General features: G+C 54.3%; 1 protein-coding gene across 2 annotated transcripts in view; it reads right to left on the bottom strand.

Annotated features, from left to right (window-relative positions):
- Positions 1-19,506, bottom strand: part of GDPD5 (glycerophosphodiester phosphodiesterase domain containing 5) — a 35,288-nt gene extending 15,782 nt beyond the window's left edge. Inside the window, exons 1-8 of one of the 2 annotated variants that reach the window (XM_078614064.1) lie at positions 19,414-19,506; positions 10,468-10,592; positions 8,260-8,363; positions 5,414-5,507; positions 2,045-2,104; positions 835-933; positions 377-470; positions 97-242 (exon numbers count right to left, since the gene is read on the bottom strand). In XM_078614064.1, coding sequence (XP_078470190.1) covers positions 97-242; positions 377-470; positions 835-933; positions 2,045-2,104; positions 5,414-5,507; positions 8,260-8,363; positions 10,468-10,592; positions 19,414-19,477 — 786 coding nt within the window. In that variant the 5' untranslated portion in view covers positions 19,478-19,506. The remainder of the gene's footprint in view (positions 1-96; positions 243-376; positions 471-834; positions 934-2,044; positions 2,105-5,413; positions 5,508-8,259; positions 8,364-10,467; positions 10,593-19,413) is intronic. The other variant, XM_078614063.1, reaches the window with a different exon arrangement.
- Positions 19,507-22,509: the final 3,003 nt, after the last annotated feature.

The following is a 22,509-nucleotide window of genomic DNA, read 5'->3' as shown; positions in this document are numbered from 1 at the left end:
GGGGACGCTCGCAACCGGTTAAAATATTCGTCGCCAACCACGGCACCATTGCACGTGGCCATGACGGTCCCCGGTTGCTACGGCGCTCACGGTTACCATGGGCGCCCCGCGGTGTCCGAAGAGTTTTGGTCGCGCCGGGAGGTCCCTCTCCTCCACGATGCAGGGCGAGCGCACGAGCAGGGGCAGCAGGTAGAGCGTGAGCAGCGCGGCCAGGTACACGAGCACGATCGACACCTGCAGGGCTACGCACGCACGAGCACGCGTGAGAGCGCACGCGCGTAGCACGCGCGTGTAGCACGCGCGTGGTACGCGCGTGGCACGAGCGATGCTCGCAAACGCAGGGAGGGCGCTCGTGGCGCGTGCGTGCGCTCCTCACCGAGTCGATCGGTGCGGGCGAATTGCCCCGCGACGAGCCACGCCATGAGGGTGAGTCCCACCACCGCGCCGATGTGCAGGAACGGCGCCGTCGACTGCGCCGGGCACGCGCACAAGCAAACAGGGCCCGTTGCCCGAAACGTCGGCAACTCCTCCACACACGCTCATTCCGCCCGAACCCCCGGAGACAAATGCCGGTCTGCGTGATGCGACACTCGCCCAACGTCAGACATTCACCGCTCACAAGCAATCGGTCAACCCACCTGACTAATACCACTCTCACCAGTCATGGAGTCACCTGACCCTCACCATTCACCAACTCACCGCACCACCCGCCGGTCGGCAACTCACGACTGAGCGAGGCTGCCGCCGGTCGTGACGACGCGGCTGGGGGTGGGGCGTAGGGGGCGTAGGGGGCGTAGGGGGCGTAGGGGGCGTAGGGGGCGTAGGGGTCGTTACCTGGAACGAGTAGACGAAGGTGCTCCACTCGTCGCGCCACAGCTCGTACGCGGCGACGATCAGCGCCACGAGGAAGACGAGCGACGTGCAAACGCCGACCTGCAGGTGGGAGAACGAGGGGGGGGGGGGGGGGGAGGGGCGGTGAACGTCGCTCACCGCCTGGCCGCGTTCGCGGCACGCGCGCATAAGCAACGGAGTTTGACGATCGCTTTAAAAAAACAACAACAGCAGCAGCAGCGACCACGGGTTCACCAGAGTAACTGGCGTACGCGTGCCGCGCGCACGGTGGGGTGAGGTGAGGTGTGGTAGGTGACTCGTCCTACGGGAAGCCCGGCCAGCGTTTACGAGTCCGCCAAATTGCCCTCTAAAGCAAGGGGGCGGCTATCGCGGTGGGGGGGGGGGGGGGGCAGGCGAGTGGCGCGCGCGCGCCTGCGGGGGCTGCGCCTATACCGCGTCTACCTCTCCAGAGAAAGACGCGACGACCGGGATTGCCGGAGATCGCACGCACGCTTGAGCGCGCTCCGCACGCTTGAGCGCGCTCCGCACGCTTGAGCGCGGTACGCACGCTTGGGCGACGGCAGGAAACCGATGTGGAACTTCTGCCGAGCGACCGCTAGAGGTCCCCGTGGCTCTGAGAGCCAACCCCTCGAGAACTAAACACTTTTGCTATTTTATCCGGCATGGACCACCGAGCCACGTAGCTCTATTTCAGAAGCGACCAGGCCACAAATGACAGCTCAACGAAGTGGCTTATCGCGTGGACAATTTACAGCAGCAGCCAAAAACTCTCAACGCGCGATGAATGGAACGCCGTCCAGGCTGTGTGGTGTGAAAAACGGGAGGACCTGGAGAAAAATCCACGCCACCACGGGGAGGGAGAGAGACACGCAAACTCCAACAATACAGGCGTCGGGGTCGGGATCAAATCCACGATCTCCTGCGTACCAGGCGAGGGAGTTAACATCTCGTAACCGTGGCGCCCACGATTGGGGGTTACGGTGGGGAATAGAGATGATGGTATTTTTTTTTTAAGTGCTGTAACCCCCCTGCACCCCCGACTACTGCGTAGACCAGAAGCCACTTCGAGCGTGCATCGAAGAAAATGAATAAAAAGTAAAAAAAATTACATTTGCGCGCTTAGCAAATGTCCGGGCGGTGGGGGGGAAGTTGGATACTGTGAGCGACCGGACTGGCGCAGCCGCCCACTCACCTTGTGCGTCCAGTGCATGTACATCTGCAGACCCACGGAGACGTGGCACAGCGCCAGCACCTGTCGGGCGGCGGGCAGAGAGAGGGAAGGGAAGATCACGCTCGCGCATCGACGCGCGGCGAAACAACACGCTGGGGGTCGGGGGGGGTGGCGGCGAAGGGGGACGACGACGCCAAAAATAAGTGGCACCGGAACGAGTGGCGACGCCGGGGCACGAACGCAGGCAGGTGAGCACACGTGGACACTGTCGTGCACGCAGGTGAAACACGTGGGGGGCACGCAGGTGAAACACGTGGGGGGCACGCAGGTGAAACACGTGGGGGGCACGCAGGTGAAACACGTGGGGGGCACGCAGGTGAAACACGTGGGGGGCACGCAGGTGAAACACGTGGGGGGCACGCAGGTGAAACACGTGGGGGGCACGCAGGTGAAACACGTGGGGGGCACGCAGGTGAAACACGTGGGGGGCACGCAGGTGAAACACGTGGGTTGCACGCAAACACAGACGAGCTCCGCCAACGAAGCCGGACCGACACCGACAGCCGCCAGGTGCACTTTGAGGCTAGCACGTGAAGCGTCGGAGGCTCGCCGCCAGGAGGTCACGGGACAGACCCAGGTGGTGCCATGGGATGACCGACTGAGATGACCGGCAGATGCACCAGCTGTGTCCCCCTACTGTGCCATATATAGCATCCCACACACACACACATGCGAACAAAGACCCCCTCCCCCCCCCACCGTGTAGCCTTCACAGACTGTAGGGGCAAGTGCTGTTAGCGAGCACCTATGAAGGGCCGGAATGGAGCACGAGGGGGTGGGTGGGTGGCCAGCAACCACGCCTGGCCGCCTTTGTCTCCCCAGTGGCGACGTTTACACACCGCACTGGGCAATCATTTGAGGCCAAGTAGACCTAGGGCCCAGGACCGGTTCAGATAATCGTCACCGGTGTTGGCCGTGACCGTGAATCGAACTCGGGTCGCCGGGTTCGTAACGCAACGCGCCAAACCTCTACACTACCGCTGCCCTACAAGACAAAGAGTCTAAAAGCGAGCGCCTCATTAACGCCTGCACACACACACACACACGGCCCTCAATCAGTCATTAGTCTGGAATCAATACGACGAGAAGTCTAATAACGCGCTCCAGCAAATTGACTGCGTTCATTAACGCAACGCAGGAGGCGCGGGGGCCCGTGCCGCTGATGAACAAGTCAGCAAGTCGACAAGTCGACAAGTAGACAAGCAAACAATGCGGCGATCGTTGGCGAATCGGGAACACGCGGCGCCATTCACGGGGAGGGGGGGGGGGGATTGCGTGCTGCTCGCGCCGATAAAATAATAATCTAGCAACAATCTAGCCACAATATAGCAACGATCTAGCAACGATATAACAACGATCTAGAAATGATCTAACAACGCGATGGGGGGGGGGGGCAGTTGCGTTTTTTTTTCTTTCCCAGAAGCGACCTGGCCACAAAAACGAGCACGATTTATTCCGTGGGTTCTCTTGCGGTCAGACCAACGGGGCGTCTGAAAAAATATATATATCCGGTTCACCCTTCCTGGCAAGAAAACAGGAGTTGTGTCAAGATGTTCAAACGAGTTCGCATTAACCACACACAGACGTGCAAACAAACATGGCTCTGATAATATATGCATCGTCTTTGAAACTGATTGGCCTCCACACAAGACAATGCATTAATTATCAGAGCATGTTTGTGTTTGCATGCTCACCACAATCACCGCGTGCTGTTAATGCAGACTTGATTCCTTGCAAAAGGTACCCATTTGGTGTTTCAACATCTAAACACGCCTCCTGTTTAAAACCTACTCTTATCATACTATTTGGTTTTTTCGGTAAAGTCACGTAGGTAAAAAAAATCTAATCAAATAAATTATTTAGATTTTTTACCTACGTGACTTTACCGAAAAAAACAAAGAGTATGAATCCTTGCAGTCACGAAAGCTTCAAACCTACTCTTATCTTTCATGCTTTGAAACTGGCAAAAAAAGGGTCCCATGATAATTAATATAGAAAGGGTAAAATCTATTTGTATTTTTTCAAAGAAAAAAAAATCACACCCCCCACCACCACGATCATGAAAAATTAATCAAAGACATATCAACGTCAAGTGGTTTTGCGACGAACATCTGCAGACACGCACGCACGCACGCGGCTATACGCAAAGACATCGCGCGTGGCGGTGCCGGTCGTTCTGCCAGCGAGCAACTCGTCGAGGTCACGATGACGCACGGAGGGGGGCTGGGACGTGGCCAGAACCACACCCGGCCGCCTTTGTCTCCCCAGTGCCGATGTCTACACACCGCGTCGGGTGCTCATTTGAGGCCGAGTCGACCTGGTAGAGGCCCAGGACCGGTTCAGGTAATCGCCGTCGCTGGCCATGAGCTGGAATCGAACTCGGGTCACCGGGTTTGTTGCGCTACGACTCCCTCACGTAGACGACGACGAAGATCCCCCGTGTAGCCTTCACAGACTGTAGGGGCAAGTGCTGTTAGCGAGCACCTACGAAGGCCGGCACGGCACACGAGGGAGTGGGTGGCCAGCACCACGCCCGGCCGCCTTCGTCTCCCCAGTGGCGATGTTTTTACACACCGCACCAGGTACTCATTGTGGCTGAGTAGACCTAGAGGAGGCCCAGGACCGGTTCAGATCATCTCGACTGGTGTTGGCTGTGAGCGGGAATCGAACTCGGGTCGCCAGGTTCGTAGCGCAGCACGCTGACCGCTTACACGCTACCGCTCCCCGCGTAGAAACGCACGCGCACGCGCACACACGTGACAATCGCAAAACCTCTCATTCAGCCTTCAAGGCTGCAGCAACAAACACTATTTGTGAAGACCCGTCCAGGCACAAAGCCGACTAACTCTGCGTTCGAAAAATAACATCCCACACGGAAAGACCGTCGAGCAGCGGCAAACGAAATCATGAAACTGAGGAGCGATATTCTCCGTGCTCACAAGTTCAAAATGTACACGTCTGCAGACGGTTCGTTGTTGTCGACGGCGCGAACCCAGGGAGCGCCTGTCAAGGCGATGAACTTCAAGAGCGACGCAGCAACAAAGCGGACAGAGCAACTCCGTGGCGACGGGTCCACAGTGACGCGGTGGAACCGTCCGTCGTTCCAATCGCCGTGCCGGCAGACGGAATCGAAACCGGCGAGCTCCGGATCACAAGCCCCGCCGCGTGCTGCCAACCGTCACGTGACTGTTGGCGGCTCCCCACGTTCGCTCTTCCCCCACGACCTCATTCCGAACTTCGGTTTCAACACCGCGCGACCAAACGGACGTCGGCGTCGTTGCGCGCGCGCCCGTCGCGCTGTACGACGCCGTGAACGCAGGGGGAGCTCACCAGCAGCATGACGAGGTAAGTGAGGAGCGCGATGGCGATGACGAACATCGGCACAGACCAGCTGTACCAGTAGCCGAGCTTCGAGTAGAGAAACCTGGGCGGAACGACAGCAGCACGCGCGCTCCATTGCCCCAGCTTTGTGCGAAGTGTTGATGTGCGCGCGTGCGTGCGTCTGTGCGTGCATGTCAATGTCTGCTCGTCAAAGAAGCATAAACCACCATCACGCGAACGGCGGTCATCCTCGCAGCGGCGCCTTTTGGCTGGCCATCGAACAAAATACGGTCACCGCATCGCGTGTGTCCGTCTGGAACGCTCTTTCCTTCCGAAATTAGGAAGCCACTGGAGCTGTGCACTTGTAAATCATCTAGATTGACAAACTCACTTCTTTAGAACAGATTTTTTGTGTTTAGTTTGTTGTCCGATTAGCACGGTTGGCTACGTACGGTGCAAAAAAAAGTTCAATATACATACGTACAAAGACTCTGTCGGCGACCAACGGGAAACCGAATCACAAGAGAGAGTGCATTCAGTTCTCTTGAGCTCGAGGTCTAGACAAGGCTGGGGAGCTTTTTGAACACGCAATGCACACCTTTGCGTGCTGCTAAATCCAGGCCGGTACGGCGCATGAAGACGGGGTCGGGCCGGCCAATCCCAGCGGCAAAATTCCCAAATTCCAGGCGACGTATACAGGAGGTCGCGGGTTCGATCCCGACCCTGTCGCCTGTATATTTGGAGTTTGCACGTTCCCCCCGTGGTCGCGTGGATTTTTCCCACGGGTCCTCTGGTTTTTCCCTCCACATGTAGAATCAACGTTCATTTAGAGTATTTGTTTGCTATACATTTCCACGTGATAAGCCACTTTGTTGAGCTGTCATTTGCGATGGGCATGTCGCTTCTAAGAAAAAGCTATATAGCTCAGTGGGCCTTACCTGGTAAAATAAAAAGTTTACGCTTTATAGAATTGGAAGCAAGTGGAGTCGATTTAGAAGCCTGCCACTTCAATCGCTGCCAAAGCTACAATGTTTACCGGGCATGCGGCGTCAGTCATGCAATAATGGAGCATTGAATGAGCACGGGGTATTTAGGAAATGACGAGGTCATAAAAAACCACTATGCCAGCAATAGCTACGGATAACATTTTGCAAAGCACTTAACGGGCAAATAGCTATTACTTAACGGGCAATAGCTATTTATTTATTTACAAATTGGAATTGCAGTGCTTTCGTCATCTGATATATGTTTATGTTAGTATGAAAATAAAACACGGGAAAAAAGTTATACAGGTACAGCAAGGACGACAAAACGACCATTTGCGAAAACGGACGATACGATTATCATAGGCCATTTTTTCCCCTTCCATAATATAGGGTTTTTTGGGTTAGATCACGTAAATATAAACGTGTCGTTAAACCCACCTCCACGCGACACAGCCAATTAGTAAGGTTTGTCACGTAAACAATTAGTTACTAGTTCAGCACAACGGTTGTGTTCGAGCACCGTTACGTCTCGCACGGTAATCACAACAACCAGCCTCATCAGGCGACAGCCAGAATTGGTCGCAAAAGCCCACGCGGTACAACTGCCTTTTTTTGTTTTTCTCATTGCTTAGAATTTTCTCGTCTCACGTTTGGGGCTCGACTTGTAATGTGACGATGGCGCTTTTGAGTGGCACGTTTGTGGCGCCATGCGTACGTCAACAAATATAAAACGCCGACTCGACTAATAAGCTGCCAAGGCGATGCCCTGGCAGCTGCTCGCAAACGACACGCCTGGCGGCAGAGGCGTCGACCTGAACGAGCTCCAGGGGGTACGTCAGAGGTCGCAACCGGGTACCCGATACCCGTACCCTACCTGATACCCAGCTACCCGTACCCGGCCGGGTACGGGTACCCGTTTGCGACCCTGGTGCGGCCGGGTACGGGTAGGCCGTGAGTCACTGGTGAGTAACCGTTTGTCACTCATTTCGGGTAGGGTACGGGTAGGGAACGGGTACCCGTACCCAGCCGGGTACGGGTACGGGTACCCATTTGCAACCCTGCTGCGGCCAGGTACGGCAGCCGGGTACGGGTAAGGAATCAAAACCCGTTTGCGACCTCTGGGGTACGTGCACATGCGTTCCAGCGTTAGCAGGTTTGGGGGGTGTACCCCCGATTTACCCCACCCACACCCGACCTGCCGATCACAGACGAACTGTGGCGTATACCCGCTTATACCGCTGAGGCGAACTACAAGGCAATGTTTTTCAGAAGCGACCTGGCCACAAATGATAGCTCAACGAAGTGGCTTATCATGTGGATGTTCATAGCAGCCAAGTACTCTTAAACGCACGCCGATTCTCAATGTGGAAAGAAAAATCGGAGGAACCGGTTAAAGAAATCCACGCCATCACGTAGTTAACATCTCGCCACCATGATGGTGATGAGAGAGACACGCCAACTCCAAATACACAGCAGGCGTCAGGGGTCAATATCGAACCCACGACCTCCTGCATACCAGGCGAGGCAGTTAACATCTCCTAGCCTCGGGCGGTGGGGTGGAACCGGCGACCTCTGGGTTGCAAGTCCACCGTGCTGACCGCTGCTCCAGGGGTAGCGGCCCGAGCCGCGGACATTTGCACGATGCCAACGATCGTGGCAGCGAGACGTCGCGTCGTTCCTACCAACGTTGCGCAAGCGAGAGGATTTTTCTTTCTTCTCCTGATGACGATCGCTTGCGTTGTGATCGAAACGCCGTAGTTTTTTTCGTTCTTTTCTTTGAACCTATCTACGCGACTGCCGAAAGACCCAAAGAATATGAATCCCTGCAGTGACGAAAGCTTCAAGTCTTGATTTAAGCGAGAGGCTCACCACTCAAAGTCGTTGTAGTCGTTGCTGGCTTGGCACCAGAAGTAGAACCAGATGGCGGAGAGAGCGCAGGTCAGGAAGACGAGCAGGAACCACAGCCTCTCCCACTGCAAGACAAAAAAACGTGTAACCTTAACAGACCGTTGGGGGCAAGGGCTGTTAAGCGAGCAGCACCTACGAAGGCCGGCACGGCACACGAGGGGAGTGGGTGGCCAGCACCACGCCCGGGCCGCCTTTGTTGCCACGGTGGCGATGTTTACACATTATTGTCTAGACATCGCATCAGTTATTAATTTGAGGCCGAGTCCACCTAGGGGAGACCCGCCAAAAGCAACTGCGCCACCGCTCCTGCAGTAATTTTAAGGCCGATCAGACTTAATCCACATTGCACGCACACGCAGAGAAAAAAACCTTACAAAAAAATTCATGCCTATTATACATTTTTTGTGAAATTACACAAATTTCTATTCGTCGCGAATTCCACACGGATTCTCCGCCGCATTTAAATGTTTCAATATCCGCTGCAGCGGCGGGAGGAGGGAGGGGGGGGGGAGGAGCCCTCGGAAGCCGCTGCGCGTGAACGCGGCACGGATTTGTGTTCGCTCCGTAAACGCGATTAGCGCCCCGGGGAATGTACGAGTGGTGCGGATTATAGCGCGCCGGCATCATCGTCGTCATTGTCACGGCGAGCGCCCATCGCTTCGGAATCGCTTCTCCCGTCACACGCGATCGCTCAACGGCACGGACGCTTTGAACGCGCGCCGACCTCTCGGTTCGCGGGTGCTGGGTTCGACTCCAGGATCGAGGGTGTTAGCATTGCTGGACATCTTCTACATCAGTCATTGCCGCCGTCGATCCAGCGGCTGGGAACCGATTTATTTGTCGGGACCTCTACGTTCTCACGATTGTCCAAACCTTGGCTTCAAAAACGTGTTTCTGCGGATGATGACGCTGCTGTTGCTGCTGTTGACACTGCTGCTGATGATAATGATGACGCTGCTGCTGCTGATAATGACGCTGCTGCTGCTGATAATGACGCTGCTGCTGCTGATAATGACGCTGCTGCTGCTGATAATGACGCTGCTGCTGCTGATAATGACGCTGCTGCTGCTGATAATGACGCTGCTGCTGCTGATAATGACGCTGCTGCTGCTGATAATGACGCTGCTGCTGCTGATAATGACGCTGCTGCTGCTGATAATGACGCTGCTGCTGCTGATAATGACGCTGCTGCTGCTGATAATGACGCTGCTGCTGATAATGATGACGCTGCTGCTGCTGATAATGACGCTGCTGCTGCTGATAATGACGCTGCTGCTGCTGATAATGACGCTGCTGCTGATAATGATGACGCTGCTGCTGCCGATGGTGCCGGTGAACGAGCGACTTGACCTAACTTCTAACGGTGCCTGAGGAGGGGCGAGGAACCGAAGCGATACGGAACAAGTGCAGTTTGGGTCCTTGCTTATAAGTTGAACTCTTCCAAATGTGGGACCCCCCCCCAGCGCTGGCAAGGAGCTCCGTGGCAGGCAGAAGAGGAGGAGGAGTTCATCCGGCGGCCGGCCCTCGGGAACGAGGAAGGCCCCAGAACGGAACGAGACCCCCAAAGACGATGGCCCGGGGGGAGGGGGAGGGAGGTTTGCTTGGCTTTGCTCAAGCGGCAACGCCGGGCGAACAGCTCCGCGTGGCTTCACACGCAAACACGGATTCTCGCCGGTCGGCGACACCAAAGTCATTCGCCTCCCGTGGAGAGAGCGACAATCAAGCGCAGGAGAGAGCCGGTGGAGAGCCTGCTGATGGCTAACCGTGCCCCGCCTGCGTGTGTGAACCGTGAGCAGACTGCCTGTATAACCAAGGCACCCCGTCACCATCCAAGCCATCAGTTTGGCCAGGTTGCAGCCCATTAGCTCGGGTTCATCATCCCATTCCCACTGGAAACGGGGGGGCGGGGGGGCGAGTCAATGACGTCGCCACGGCTAATCGCGCCGGTTGCCAATTTAGTCGCATGTTGCTTTGCAAAACACGATCAATCGCGTCGCTGTGACGACGGTGCTCTGTCGTGAATGACGACGACGACGTCTCCAAGCCGGCTTAGCGCAGCGCTAACGGCTCCGCTGCCGCGCGTGCGTGCGTGCGCGCGTGTGTGCGTGTGCGTGCGTGCGTGCGACGTTTGCTCGCCCCCTCCGCTGGCGCTTGCTCGCCCACACCGACCTTGGTGGAGTCGTCGTGCGAGCGCTGGTAGCGCTTCCACCGGCAGCCGTACAGGCCGGCGAGGCATGACAGGCAGAGCTGGGGCCGGTAGTACTGCAGCGGCTGGTGCTTGACCATGGCGGCTCCTGCGAGACAAGGGGATCCGGCACACGGGATCAGCGACAGTGGGATCAGCAACAGTGGGATCAGCGACAGTGGAATCAGCGGAAGCGGCACCGTCCACGCCGACGGCATCGTCGGGATCGTCGTCAACGGCGGCGGGATCGTTAGTCGTCGTCGTCGTCGTCATCAGCGGTGGCACCGTCGTTAATTAACGGCATCGTCGGGGTGTTAACACCATCATCATCATCATCATGAAGAGCGGCATAATTATAAACGATGCCATCATCAAGACCATCAAGAACAGTCGTCGCCAAGATTGTCATTATCATCATCATTATCATCATCATTATGAACAGCATTGGCATCATTATCAAGGCCCGCAAAATCACTTGGTCTGGCCCTGCCAAGGCAACCGCAGGCAGGACTCGAAATTCAATAAATCTCGGAGCAAACCTGGAAAAGCAGTTGCGAGTAGCAGCAACATCAATACCAGCCAACATCACACGCCTCACCAAAGAGAAGCAGTTCCAGCCATCACATTAGGGGTGAGAGTTAATTAAATGTTTGACCAAATATAAACAGGCTAATTTCGAAGTTGATAATTTTGCATGGCCGGCGAATGATGTTATAAATATCCAAATGGCCCTTGGCAGAAAAAAGGTTCCCCACCCCTGATCTAGACTATCATAAACAGCAGCATCAACACGGGCATCAACATCGTCAATAACAGCATCGCACGTTGATCCCAATCTGCCTACAATATCTGCCAACTGCCCTACCGGAGTCACATCACGAGATGTTGAATCCATTCAGAACGCTCTCGCACAGCAGCGCAGCTCGTTGCATCAGAGAAAAGGGGCCCACGAAAGCGGACATCACAGAGCTACCTCTGAGATCCCTTCACGGTGACCTCTGGCCCACACAGCAGAGGGGGCTGCACCAGAGGTCGCAATCGGGTACGCAATACCCGTACCCTACCCGATACCCGGCTACCCGTACCAGGCCGGGTACCCGTTTGCGACCCTGGTGCGCCGGGTACGGGTACGGGTAGGCCGTGAGTCACTGGTGAGTAACCGTTTGTCACTCATTTCGGGTAGGGTACAGGTACAGGTAGGGAACGGGTACGGGTACCCATACCCGGCCGGGTACGGGTACGGGTAAGGAATCAAAACCCGTTTGCGACCTCTGAGATCCCTTCACGGTGACCTCTGACCCACACAGCAGAGGGGGCTGCACTTTCCCACCCACTCCGGCGTACGGGAGTGATGTCCGTCGCGTGAAACTCACACCGACGTCTGTAATTATCAGAGATGGAATTTGCCAAAAAGGATCCGAATCAGAATATTTATTCATACTGGAGGAGGAATCCGATGAGCTATGAAGCTCTTTTTCACAGATGACCAGTAGGGACGGGGTCAGAAGGTTACAACAACAAACAGTGCCAACAACGCAATAGGAGTGCAAAGAATAGGAAAGGTAAACAATTCCCTTAAAAATATACAAATAAAACTAAACTATTTTAATCTTACCAGATAAAGGCCACCGAGGTATTGACTTATTCTTCATAACACAACCTGGCCACAAATGATAGCTCAACGAAGCGGCTCATCACGTGGACATTTATAGCAGCAAAAAAGAAATCCGAATAATCTGAACGAGATAAAAAAATAATTAAGTTCAGACGGAAATGTTTACGCGATGGGTTTTGTTGTTGTTGTTGCAAAGTCAACGATGGCCCGGGTTAAGACCAACAATCCCCACTGCATTTGAGAGCCCTGACCCACGAAGCGCTGGGCGGGGGGGGGGTCATCACTGGGCTCCGACCTCCCTGCCACCCCTCTGCGGTCGTGTAATATGTTGGGTGCGAGGGGAGGAAGCCGTCTGCCAAGGGGTCGCTCAACCCTGGGATCAGTCAGGTGAGAGTGGGGGAGCGGGGGCTACAAAAACAATCGGTGGCGAGGAGAGATTGACTACCTTCGCCTGGTGTACAGGAGGTCGTGAGTTCGATCCCGATCCTGACGCCTGCTGCTGTATATTTGTAGTTTGCGTGCCGGTCTCTTCCCTGTGGTCGTGCGGATTCGTCTCCGGGTCCTCCGGGTTTTTCCCTCCGCGTTCAGAATCATCGCCACGCGTTTAAGAGTATTTGGACAATATAAATTTTCCGCGTATCGACGAGCCACTTGGCTGAGCTATCGTTGGCGATGGCCAGGGTCGCTTCCGAAAAAAAGAGCTACACAGCCCTCAATCGAGGCGAGGCCCTGCCGGATTGTTCCTCGACGCCGGAAATGTCGCCGCCCATTTTGCGAAAATGTCAACTCTTTTCGGTATCGATTCGCCCTCCCTCTTGTTTTTAAATGATATCCGCTAACCTCTGCCGGGCTCAACGCACATGTGACTCGCCGCCGACTTGAGACGTTTATTATTTTCCCGACAAAGGGAGCGAGAATGTGCGACAGCACCAGAAAAGGCGCGGGTCATCGCAGCTTAAAAAATGTACAATCGTGTGGTGAACGTCAAAGTAGCGTTCATTTTCGTCACCGTTTAGACGTTGCTGGAACGAACATCATGATCATGGTCGTCATCGTCAATGATGTGACCATCATCAGACATCATTTTCATCGTGATCGTGATTACCATCACACTCATCATCAGTGTTGTCGTCATTACCAGTCACATTAGTCACTCATTTTGTCCCTTCAAACTTTGATGCGTGACCCCGCCAATCTGAATTATTATTATTATCATTTTGCGGGGGTGGGAGTCACGGTTCAATTCAGGGCAGAAAAAATAAATTACCATCTCGTAAAGATTGTTTCTCGTTTGTTCTCATCTCGTTTTTGCAAATTCTCATTCCACTTCAACTGCCGACGTTTATAAATTTGCGGAACATTTGCATCGGCCATTTGTGAACCGCACAGCGCGGGGCTCCACGTGACAGTGAGAGAACGCCCGCGTTGGATTTTTTTTACGGGAATTTTCCTTCAAGTGGCCTTATAGTAATTATCATTACTATTATTGCCCCTCCGATTAGCACGTTTGGCTATGTACGGCGCGAAAGTAGTTCAAACAGTAGCCGTCACGCTTACCTAAACACTCTGCCTAATGAGATGGTCAGAGAAGGGGCCGCAGAAGAAGATATCACAGTACTGCCTCTAAAAACTCAAAGCGAACTCTTATCCACAGCAAGGGGCAGAACTTTCCCGCCCGCCCTGCTTCATGAGAGTAATATTCATCGCTGCGACAATCAATACGATTTTTTTTCTCCTCCTATGTTCAGACCTGGATTTAAGCCCAAATTAAGTGTACAACCCAGTTTAATCGTTTTGTTGTTGTTGTTTTCGCAGTTATCGCCAGCTGTGTTGAGACCACCGCTCGCTACACTTAAATCATGGGCGGCTCGGACACTGGTCTCTCGGTGGCGCGCAACTGGTCGTTCGGACCTCCGAGGCCGCTCGACTCCACATTCTCGGCCGGTCGGTTCACCGAAATAAAAAGGATCGACCTTTCTCCCGGGGGAGGGGGGACTAAAACGGGAGCACAAAAACAAGCAAATTCTTGGCCGCTCAATTCGGATCGCACGCCCACGCACACACACGCATCGGGTGGAGACGTTCGCTGGGTAAATGAGCGCGAGAATAAAAAACGACGGCACGCGGACGACGACGACGCGGCCGAATCACCGCCAACGGCGCCAATCGACACCGGCTGGTTTACAAAGTAGCCGCCGCCCGCTCTGAGCCGCGGTGGCTAGGAGACGTTAACTACCTCGCCTGGTACACAGGAGGTCGTGGGTTCGATCCCGACCCGGACGATGCCTGCTGTATATTTGGAGTTTGCGTCTCTCTCTCTCTCATCACCATCACGGTGGCTAAGAGATATTAACTACCTCGCCTGGTGTACAGGAGGTCGTGGGTTCGATCCCGACCCTGACGATGCCTGCTGTATATTTGGAGTCTGCGTCTCTCCCTCTCATCACCATCACGGTGGCTAGGAGACGTTAACTACCTCGCCTGGTGTACAGGAGGTCGTGGGTTCGATCCCGACCCGGACGATGCCTGCTGTATATTTGGAGTCTGCGTCTCTCTCTCATCACCATCACGGTGGCTAGGAGATGTTAACTACCTCGCCTGGTGTACAGGAGGTCGTGGGTTCGATCCCAACCCTGACGCCTGTTGCTGTATATTTGGAGTTTGCGCGCCGGTCTCTCCTCGTCGTCGTGTGGATTTTTCTCTGGGTCCTCCAGGTCTTTCCCTCCACATTGAGAGACTCAACATCACGCGTCGAAAGAGTGTTTGGCCACCGTACATTTACGCACGGTGATGAGTCACTTCGTTGAGCTATCGTACGTGATAGCCAGGTCGCTTCTGAAAAAGAGCTACAAAGCTCGGTGGGCCTGAACCTGGTAAAAATAAAAAATAGTTTCATAGGTTTAGCTTTCAGCCGTGGGCCGACACGCAACAAAACTCCTGCCGATGGGCCGGGCGCGTCACCCGAGGTAGCGTCGCCTCGCCAGCACAAAAAAAGACACGGCGGCAAGACACGGCGGCAAGACCCGGCAAGCCAACGCGTATCCCCCGGGGGTCACGGGAACCCGGCATGCCGGCTGCAAGCGAACGCAGCGAAGAGGAGGGGGAGGGCGAGGGAGGGAGAGGGTTAAATAATGTAAATGACGGCAGGAACGAAGGAGCGGCTCGGGTTTGTGAAATGAGCCAGGATGAGATTTGATTGCCCGAGAGGGGAAGCCGTAGTCGAGGCTCAGACAGAGATTATATTCCGGTGCAAAACAAATTAGGCGGTGCTTGTGATGTTGTGTAAACCTGTCTGGCGAGATCTAGCCCGCACCAACTGTGTGCACTTGAACACAGTGGTCAATAGAAACCTGGGTACAGTATTTTAATAATGCATTGCTTTGAAAATCACACACGACCCGGTATCATTTACAACACGCAGCGCACCCTGGGCTTGACTCATCGGTTCACAGCAGCTAAACTTTCAGAATGGACGACAACGGGAACATTTTAAGTGTGCCGTTGTTTGGGGAAAAATGGAGAAAAGTGGAAAGAGAGAGGAAGACCTAAGAGATTGGTGCGAGAAAGATGTGGCACCACTCGACCAGATTTGGCACACGGCAGAGCAAAGTGGGCTTCGAATTTCGAAACGTGCAGTGGGCACCTACGGGGCGAACCGCCCATGGATCGTGATGACGATGACGAAAATTCTAGCCCTGAACGATGGAACCAAGAGCCTTTTGAAACATCGACATCGGGAGCAATTCGCAGAAAATGCACTCAAACAGACAAGCGACAGCGGGCAAACTGGCTCTCGGTGCCAGGAGCACCGTTAATGACGGCCAAACGATCGAGATTGGTTCTTGCGGCGCCCGAGGGGCCGGGCGGTGGAGGGTGGATCTTATCGCTTGGAGTAAAGGACTCGCTCGCTCACCCCTACCCACCTCCACAAAGATGAAGATCCCCCGCCTGTAACAGACTGTCGGGAAAGTGCTGTTAAGGGAGCACCTATGAAGGCGGGCACGGCGGTCACACGAGGGGGTGGGTCTCCAACACGACGCCCGGCCGCCTACGTCTCCCCAGCGGCGATGTTTTTACCAGGTATTCATTTGAGGCCGAGTCGACCTAGGCGAGGCCCGGGACCGGGTTCAGATAGTCGTCGCCGGCGTTGCCCGCGAGCGGGAGTCGAACTCGGGTCGCCGGGTTTCGAGGCGCGGAGCGCAAACCGCTACGCCGCCGCTCCCCCACTAACATCCACGCACCAGCCAGGCAGCTCGCGAACATCAAAGAAAATGGCAATAAGCACGTGGCCGGTGAGAGCGCCTCCACCCTGTGGACGGGAGACAAGGTGGTACGTGGCGCTGCGAAGCCCTTTCATCCCACCGCCCCCCACCAACCTCCCACAGTCACCCCCCCCCCTCACTGTGATGCACACCACGTTCCGAGGCTCCGTGTCCTGTCCGCACGTTAACCCTTTTCCCGTCCCGAGACGTCCCGTTCACGACGCGCAAGCGGCTTGGCGTTCATTTTATTCCGGGAGGCGTAGCGGCGTTGTTTACAAAGACGTCGCGCTCACCGCAGAGAACCGTAGCGACACGACCGCCACGCTCTAAGACAGCTGGCGCCAAACTGTGCCGCACGCCCACCGGCGTGGCCATTTTACTTCCGATTCCGTTTCGAATCGATTTAGTTCCGATGACGTACACGCACGGAATCGGAACGGATTCGGAAGAAAAACCGATGACGGACACGCACGCGTACGCCATCGTAACGGGAAGGGGTTTTATAAGTTCCATCGCAACGGCAGTTTCGCTCCCCCCCCCAACGAGTCTCTGCGTGGCCGTGAAGCTTTTAACGGCGCGGATTCCACCGGCCGATCGGAACGAAAAACTTGGTGCGGCACCCAGCCGGTGGTGGAAGTTCCACGTTCCAGTGGCAGGGGGCAAGTATATTCGTATATATTGTTGACCACTGTCGGAGTGCCACAAAGTGGTGTTCATTTGATTTTCATTGACACCGGAGAAGTGGTGGTTGCCTCGTAGGCCAGTGATGTGAAGCCCGTTACGCGTCGATTAATTATCGCTCTCGTCTCTCCACATTCGATTCCAAATACGGGTATCGGTGCGACGTTATCAGCAGACGGAGAAACACATCCACCCGGAGCCCTGCAGCGAGCAGTGCATCACTGTGTGTCGGACTACGGCCTGCGAATGATATCACAGATGCTACCCGCGGTGTCACTTCACCTGCTATCATTATGCACACTCGGGGGATAGGCCTCTTAATGTCCTGCAAAGAGTGTTAAGAGTACAGATTCCATCTCTGGCTCCGCCCACTTACCCTTGGGTCGAGCCCACCTATAAAGTCTCTATAGCCTCGTGTTGCAGCAGCAGCTCTTTCTCCTGCATCAGCAGTACTCCTGCTGTGTTTGTCTCGCCTGATGACGGTTGCTTGTGTTGCGATCGAAACGTTGTGATCTATTCATTTTCTATCTACGCGACTTTACCGAAAGCACCAAGCAGTATGGTGTTAAGAGTGTTCGTCGCATGCCAATCAAACTGAGATTTATTTTTATTGCCAAACTGAATAAAAAGCCACATTTACGGGTTTTGTTGTTTCTGTGCAGTGAGTGGTGACCATCCATAAGAGGTTTTTGTTGGGTTAGATCGCATAAATATATAAATGTGTCGTTAAACCCGCCACCACCCCCCACAGCCAATTAGTAAGGGTTGTCACGTAAACAGAACGTGCCAATTCGTCACTAGTACAGCACTCCGGTGTGTTGGAGAGAAAATCCACAACATGGTGACCAGTCTCAGGCCACCAACTCACTACAGTTGCCGCAACATCCAAATAGCACGCATGCCTACGTACGGTGTGAAAGAAGCTCAACATAACACGGTTTACTGACGGGACACTTAAATCTTGATTTGAAGCTTTTGTGACTGCAGGAATTACTCTTTGGTTCTTTCGGTAAAGTCACGTGGGTAGAAATAAAACTGCCTACTTCAGCAGTTTTTTTTTGCTGTGGTTGTCCCACCTGATGACGTTTGCTTGTGTTGCGATCGACACGTGATTTATTATTTTTCTACCTTACGGAGAGAACCAAAGAGACGAGACAGTTGTTTATCGGATTTCCACCCAGAATATCAGCAGTGCTGGCTGAGCGCTCTGACACTTTGAGCTACCAGGCCACACGTAAAAAAACTAAACAGGACAAAGTTACGATGATACTAAAAGTCAAGTTTACAATCTCGTAACTCACCGCCATATAAAAGACACAAACACACACAGGTAACCCTTCTCATGTTACAAAGGTCACGTGAAGAAAATTGGGAAACTTCATTATCATCTTAAGAAACACATATGAAGGGGGGGGGGAGGTGACATTTTTAAGGTAATTATATTTTGAAATAAGTTTAACACGTAGGCTTTCGCGACCAATATCATTAATAATACAGTTTGTTTGGGGGTTAGATCACGTAAATATATAGATAGTAAATGTTGTGGCTTTGCTCTCCAACACACCGGTGTGCTGTACTGGGGGGTAATTTGACCCTACTTCACCAAAGTCAGGGGTGCGTAGACGTGGCAGCATAGGAGTAGAGTACAACAATTAAAATCACCGCACTGCTTCGCTCCGAGTAACAACACCCCCCCCCTCGCGCGCACCTCCCGTGCTCTATAACACCTGGTATGCATGCACGCATGCATGCTCACCACCTAAGCACTCTTCCAAGGCTCAAACCGCCTGCTTAGCTTATGAGATTTGACACGGTCGGGCACATTCCAATCGTAGCTCTCTTAACCACCTCAAGCGCGCCGCGTGGAAGGCGCCTGCTCGATTAGCACAGTTGGTGGTCACGTGCGATGCATGTGTGTGTGTGTACGTGTGGTGAACTTCTTCTTTTGCACCGTACGCAGATAACCGTGCTAAATCGGAGGTGCGAAAGAAGTTCAACGTACATACACGCTCCATAATAAAGGTTTTTTGGGTTAGATCGCGTACGTATAAATGTGTCGTAACCCTCCACCGACCGACGCAGCCAGTAAGGTTTGTCATGTAAACAATATGAAGACTATTGAAATTGTAAATGTTGTGGATTTACTGTCCAACACACCGGTGGGCCGAAGCAGTAACTAAATTGGCGCGTTGTTTACGTGACAAACCTTACTGGCTGCGTCGGGCGGTGGAGGGTTACGACACATTCATACTTACCCGATCTAACCCACAAACCTTCATTATGAAATAATTTTGGACGCGAAAGCCTACGCGTTAAACGTACATACACGCTGCGCACGGTGCGAGAGAAGGCCTACAAACATGCGTACGTACGGTCGTGGAGCGGTGAATACGCGGTCCTACTTCGCGTCTCCGAGGCCAACTTTGCAGTCCTCATTCCTCACCGGTCGTAACAAAAATAAAAATTCCGCTCGCGAGTCTCCGCAACAGTTCTCATCGCCGTGACCCCCGCCCGGTGCCTCGTTCGGCTGCGTCGTTGCGCGAGCAAGGGGCGTTCCGATAATGTTCGCGCAGTGACTGCGAGCTAGCCCATCGCGTGTGCAAGTTGAGCTGCTTTCGCAGCGCACGTAGCCAACCGTGCTAATCGCAGGTGCGGGGGAAGGACAACAAAACTAAACACAAAAAGCCGTTCTAAATGAGTTTTGAGTTTTCAATCTAGATGTTTTAAGAGTGCACAGGCTCCAGTGGCTTTCTACTATTGAAAGGAAGAGCATTCCAGACGGACGCACAAGCGTGTCTGAAAGCGCGCGATGCGGTGACTGTATTTTGTTCGATGGCCCAGCCAAAAACCACCGCCGCTGCTGCTGCTGCTGCTGCGCTGAGCGGAGTTCGCGCGACCATTTACGCTCCTTGACGAGACCAGCGATTGTATTGCTGTTCGCTTGTTGCCAGCGCACAGGTTTGTCCGTGTGTGCGTGTCAGTCGACCCGTGGGCACCTGGGTCTGCCCCGTGACCTCCTGCCAGCGGGCGTTCGACACTTCACGTGGCCTCAAGGTGCACATGGCCTGGCACAAGCGTCGTGGTGACGTCACCGCCACTTAGTGGCGAATGGCGGGTTGTTGTTGTTGTTGTTGTGTGCGTGTGTGTAAATGAGTGCGGCCTCACAACGTATTCGTTCGTTGGGGGTTCTTCTCAGGGGTGACTTCAGGAGAAGGAGCGCTTCGGCCGTCTCCCGCCGACACGGAGCGCGCGGCACGACGGCGCACGAGTTTGGCGTGGAACGTTTCCAATAAACGTGGTGGGAGCCGTCAAGGCGCGGCCAATTTAGCCAGCGATGGATACGGCGCAGTTTGAAATGCAATAACGAGTGATTTTAGATTTTTTTTTTCATTTTAATAACCAGCTAGTGCCGGGGATATTTTAAGCTCGGCTTATTAAAAAGAAATGTTCTACCTGTTGCAAAAAAAAATTAACAAGCAAAAAAAATCGATGGCAAAAATGAATTAACTCGAGGCAGAAGATTAAAATTGATTAACGTGGCATTGATCCGCGCATTCGTGCATGCGGGGGGAGTGGTGGCGCAGTGGTCGGCGAACAGTGCTACGAACCCCGTGACCCAAATTTGATTTCCCGGGCCACAACTGACACCGGTGACAAGTGATGTCTGAAACTTTCCTGGGCCTCGCCTAGATTAACTCGGCCTTAAGTGACTCCCCGCTGCGCTGTGTAAGAACACGAGCAGCGGGGAGACAAAGGCGTTGGTTGCTCGCCACACCGGTTACTGCCTCCCTCCATCTTCCTCCCTCTCACCTCTCTACTCCAAAGACAAAGATCCCCCGTATAGCATTAACAAAATTACGGGGCAAGTGCTGTTTGCAAGTAGCACCGATGAAGGCCGGCACTGTGACACACGAGGGGTTGGGTGGCCAGGACCACGCCCGGCCGCCTTTGTCTCCCCCGTGGCAACGTTTACACACCGCACCAGGTGCTCATTTGAGGCCGAGTTGACCTCGGGGAAGTCCACATGCACACACACATTTAACTACACACACACACACACAGCGTGATACACACACACACACAGTTATTGACACACTTGGTGGATTGCATGCACAATCACGTGCCGTACACACAACAACGACGCGTGGCCCAACATGGCATCGGTCACGCACAGCAGCGTCAACCGCAGTTGCGTTTGCACGTTTTAGGAACACAAATGCCAAAATAACGCAGGTTGCTTTAATGCAAAGATAACGCCAAGACAATATTACACAGGGCAGATCATTTTGTGGTGCTGCTGCTGCTGCGTTTGCCAGTGGTGCACAAGCAACAACGATCAAAACACCGTGCCTTTAAGAGGGAAAAAACCAAACGCATAATGAGGCAACGTTTTGGGCAATAGACCTTCTTCACAGCACGTACATCCATCGGCACACTCCAGGGGAGGTGGTGCTACTTGGTTGTAGACGCGACGTTACTCAATGGTCGCGATTACCGTAATTGCAATCAGCGGTCGCATTTGTTGACGCCGGAAAGCTGCGAGCGTCACGCGCCGCCTTGCCAAATCGGCGGTAACCAACTCCAGCCGTTGCACTGCCGCTTACGACAATCGCCGACGTCAGCGCGAGTTTTGGATTTGGCGCGCCGGAGAGGCTTGGTGGCGCACCTCCGATTAGCGCGGCTGGCTGCGTACGGTGCGAAAGAAGTTCAACGGACGCGGACACGTTGCCGACGCGCGCTCGCTCGCTCGTTCGCGACACCGTCACGATTTTTCACGCAACGAACTGCTAAGCGCTCGCGGCAAAATAGGTCACCCTCGCTCCTCCCCCGCCGCAGTAGGCGCAGAGCCGAACCGAGCCCGGCGTCGCGTCCATCGCGCTCGCTCGTTACCCACCCAGACGCACGGCGACGGCACTCTGAGCGAGAAGGTTGCAACAAATATTAATTGGCCGTTTAAAATAAAGAAAAACCATACAGCACGGCTGAGAGGTTCGTTATAGAAGAATGAAAAGAATTGCTAATTCTGGCCCGGGGTTTCTGCTCGACGGCAAACACCCCCCCCCTCCTCCACATCACTCGCTTGCTCCTCTGCCGGCGCCGCCACAGCGAACTGTAAACCCCTTCGTGTTATGTAACCACGCAATTACGTGCCTGCGCCAGCCAGCCTCGGTATGGTTTGGGCGGTCGGGCGGAGGGAGGATGGGTGGGCCTCGCTCACCACCAAAGCTCGGGTTTTCACGGTCAGACTCCAGGGTAGGGTGGGAAATGTTTCCGACGCAGTGCGGTAATCGCATGCCCTGCGCCGGACGGCGTGGAGGTCACGAGGTCGAGAACGTGCGCGGGGAGGGGGGGCAAAGCGATGCGAGGTAGTACAGCAAGGAGGTTGCGAGCGGGCTAGCCGCATTAAGTCTGCGTGCACTTCACATGGATGCTTGGGTATTTTCTAGACGCCACAGTTTCCTCCGATG

The sequence above is a fragment of the Lampetra planeri genome, chromosome 43 (genome assembly GCF_965212315.1).
Source record: "Lampetra planeri chromosome 43, kcLamPlan1.2.h2, whole genome shotgun sequence".
Lineage (NCBI taxonomy): Eukaryota > Metazoa > Chordata > Hyperoartia > Petromyzontiformes > Petromyzontidae > Lampetra > Lampetra planeri.
Note: the sequence above shows the minus strand (reverse complement) of the source record. Positions and strands in the feature narration are given on the sequence as shown.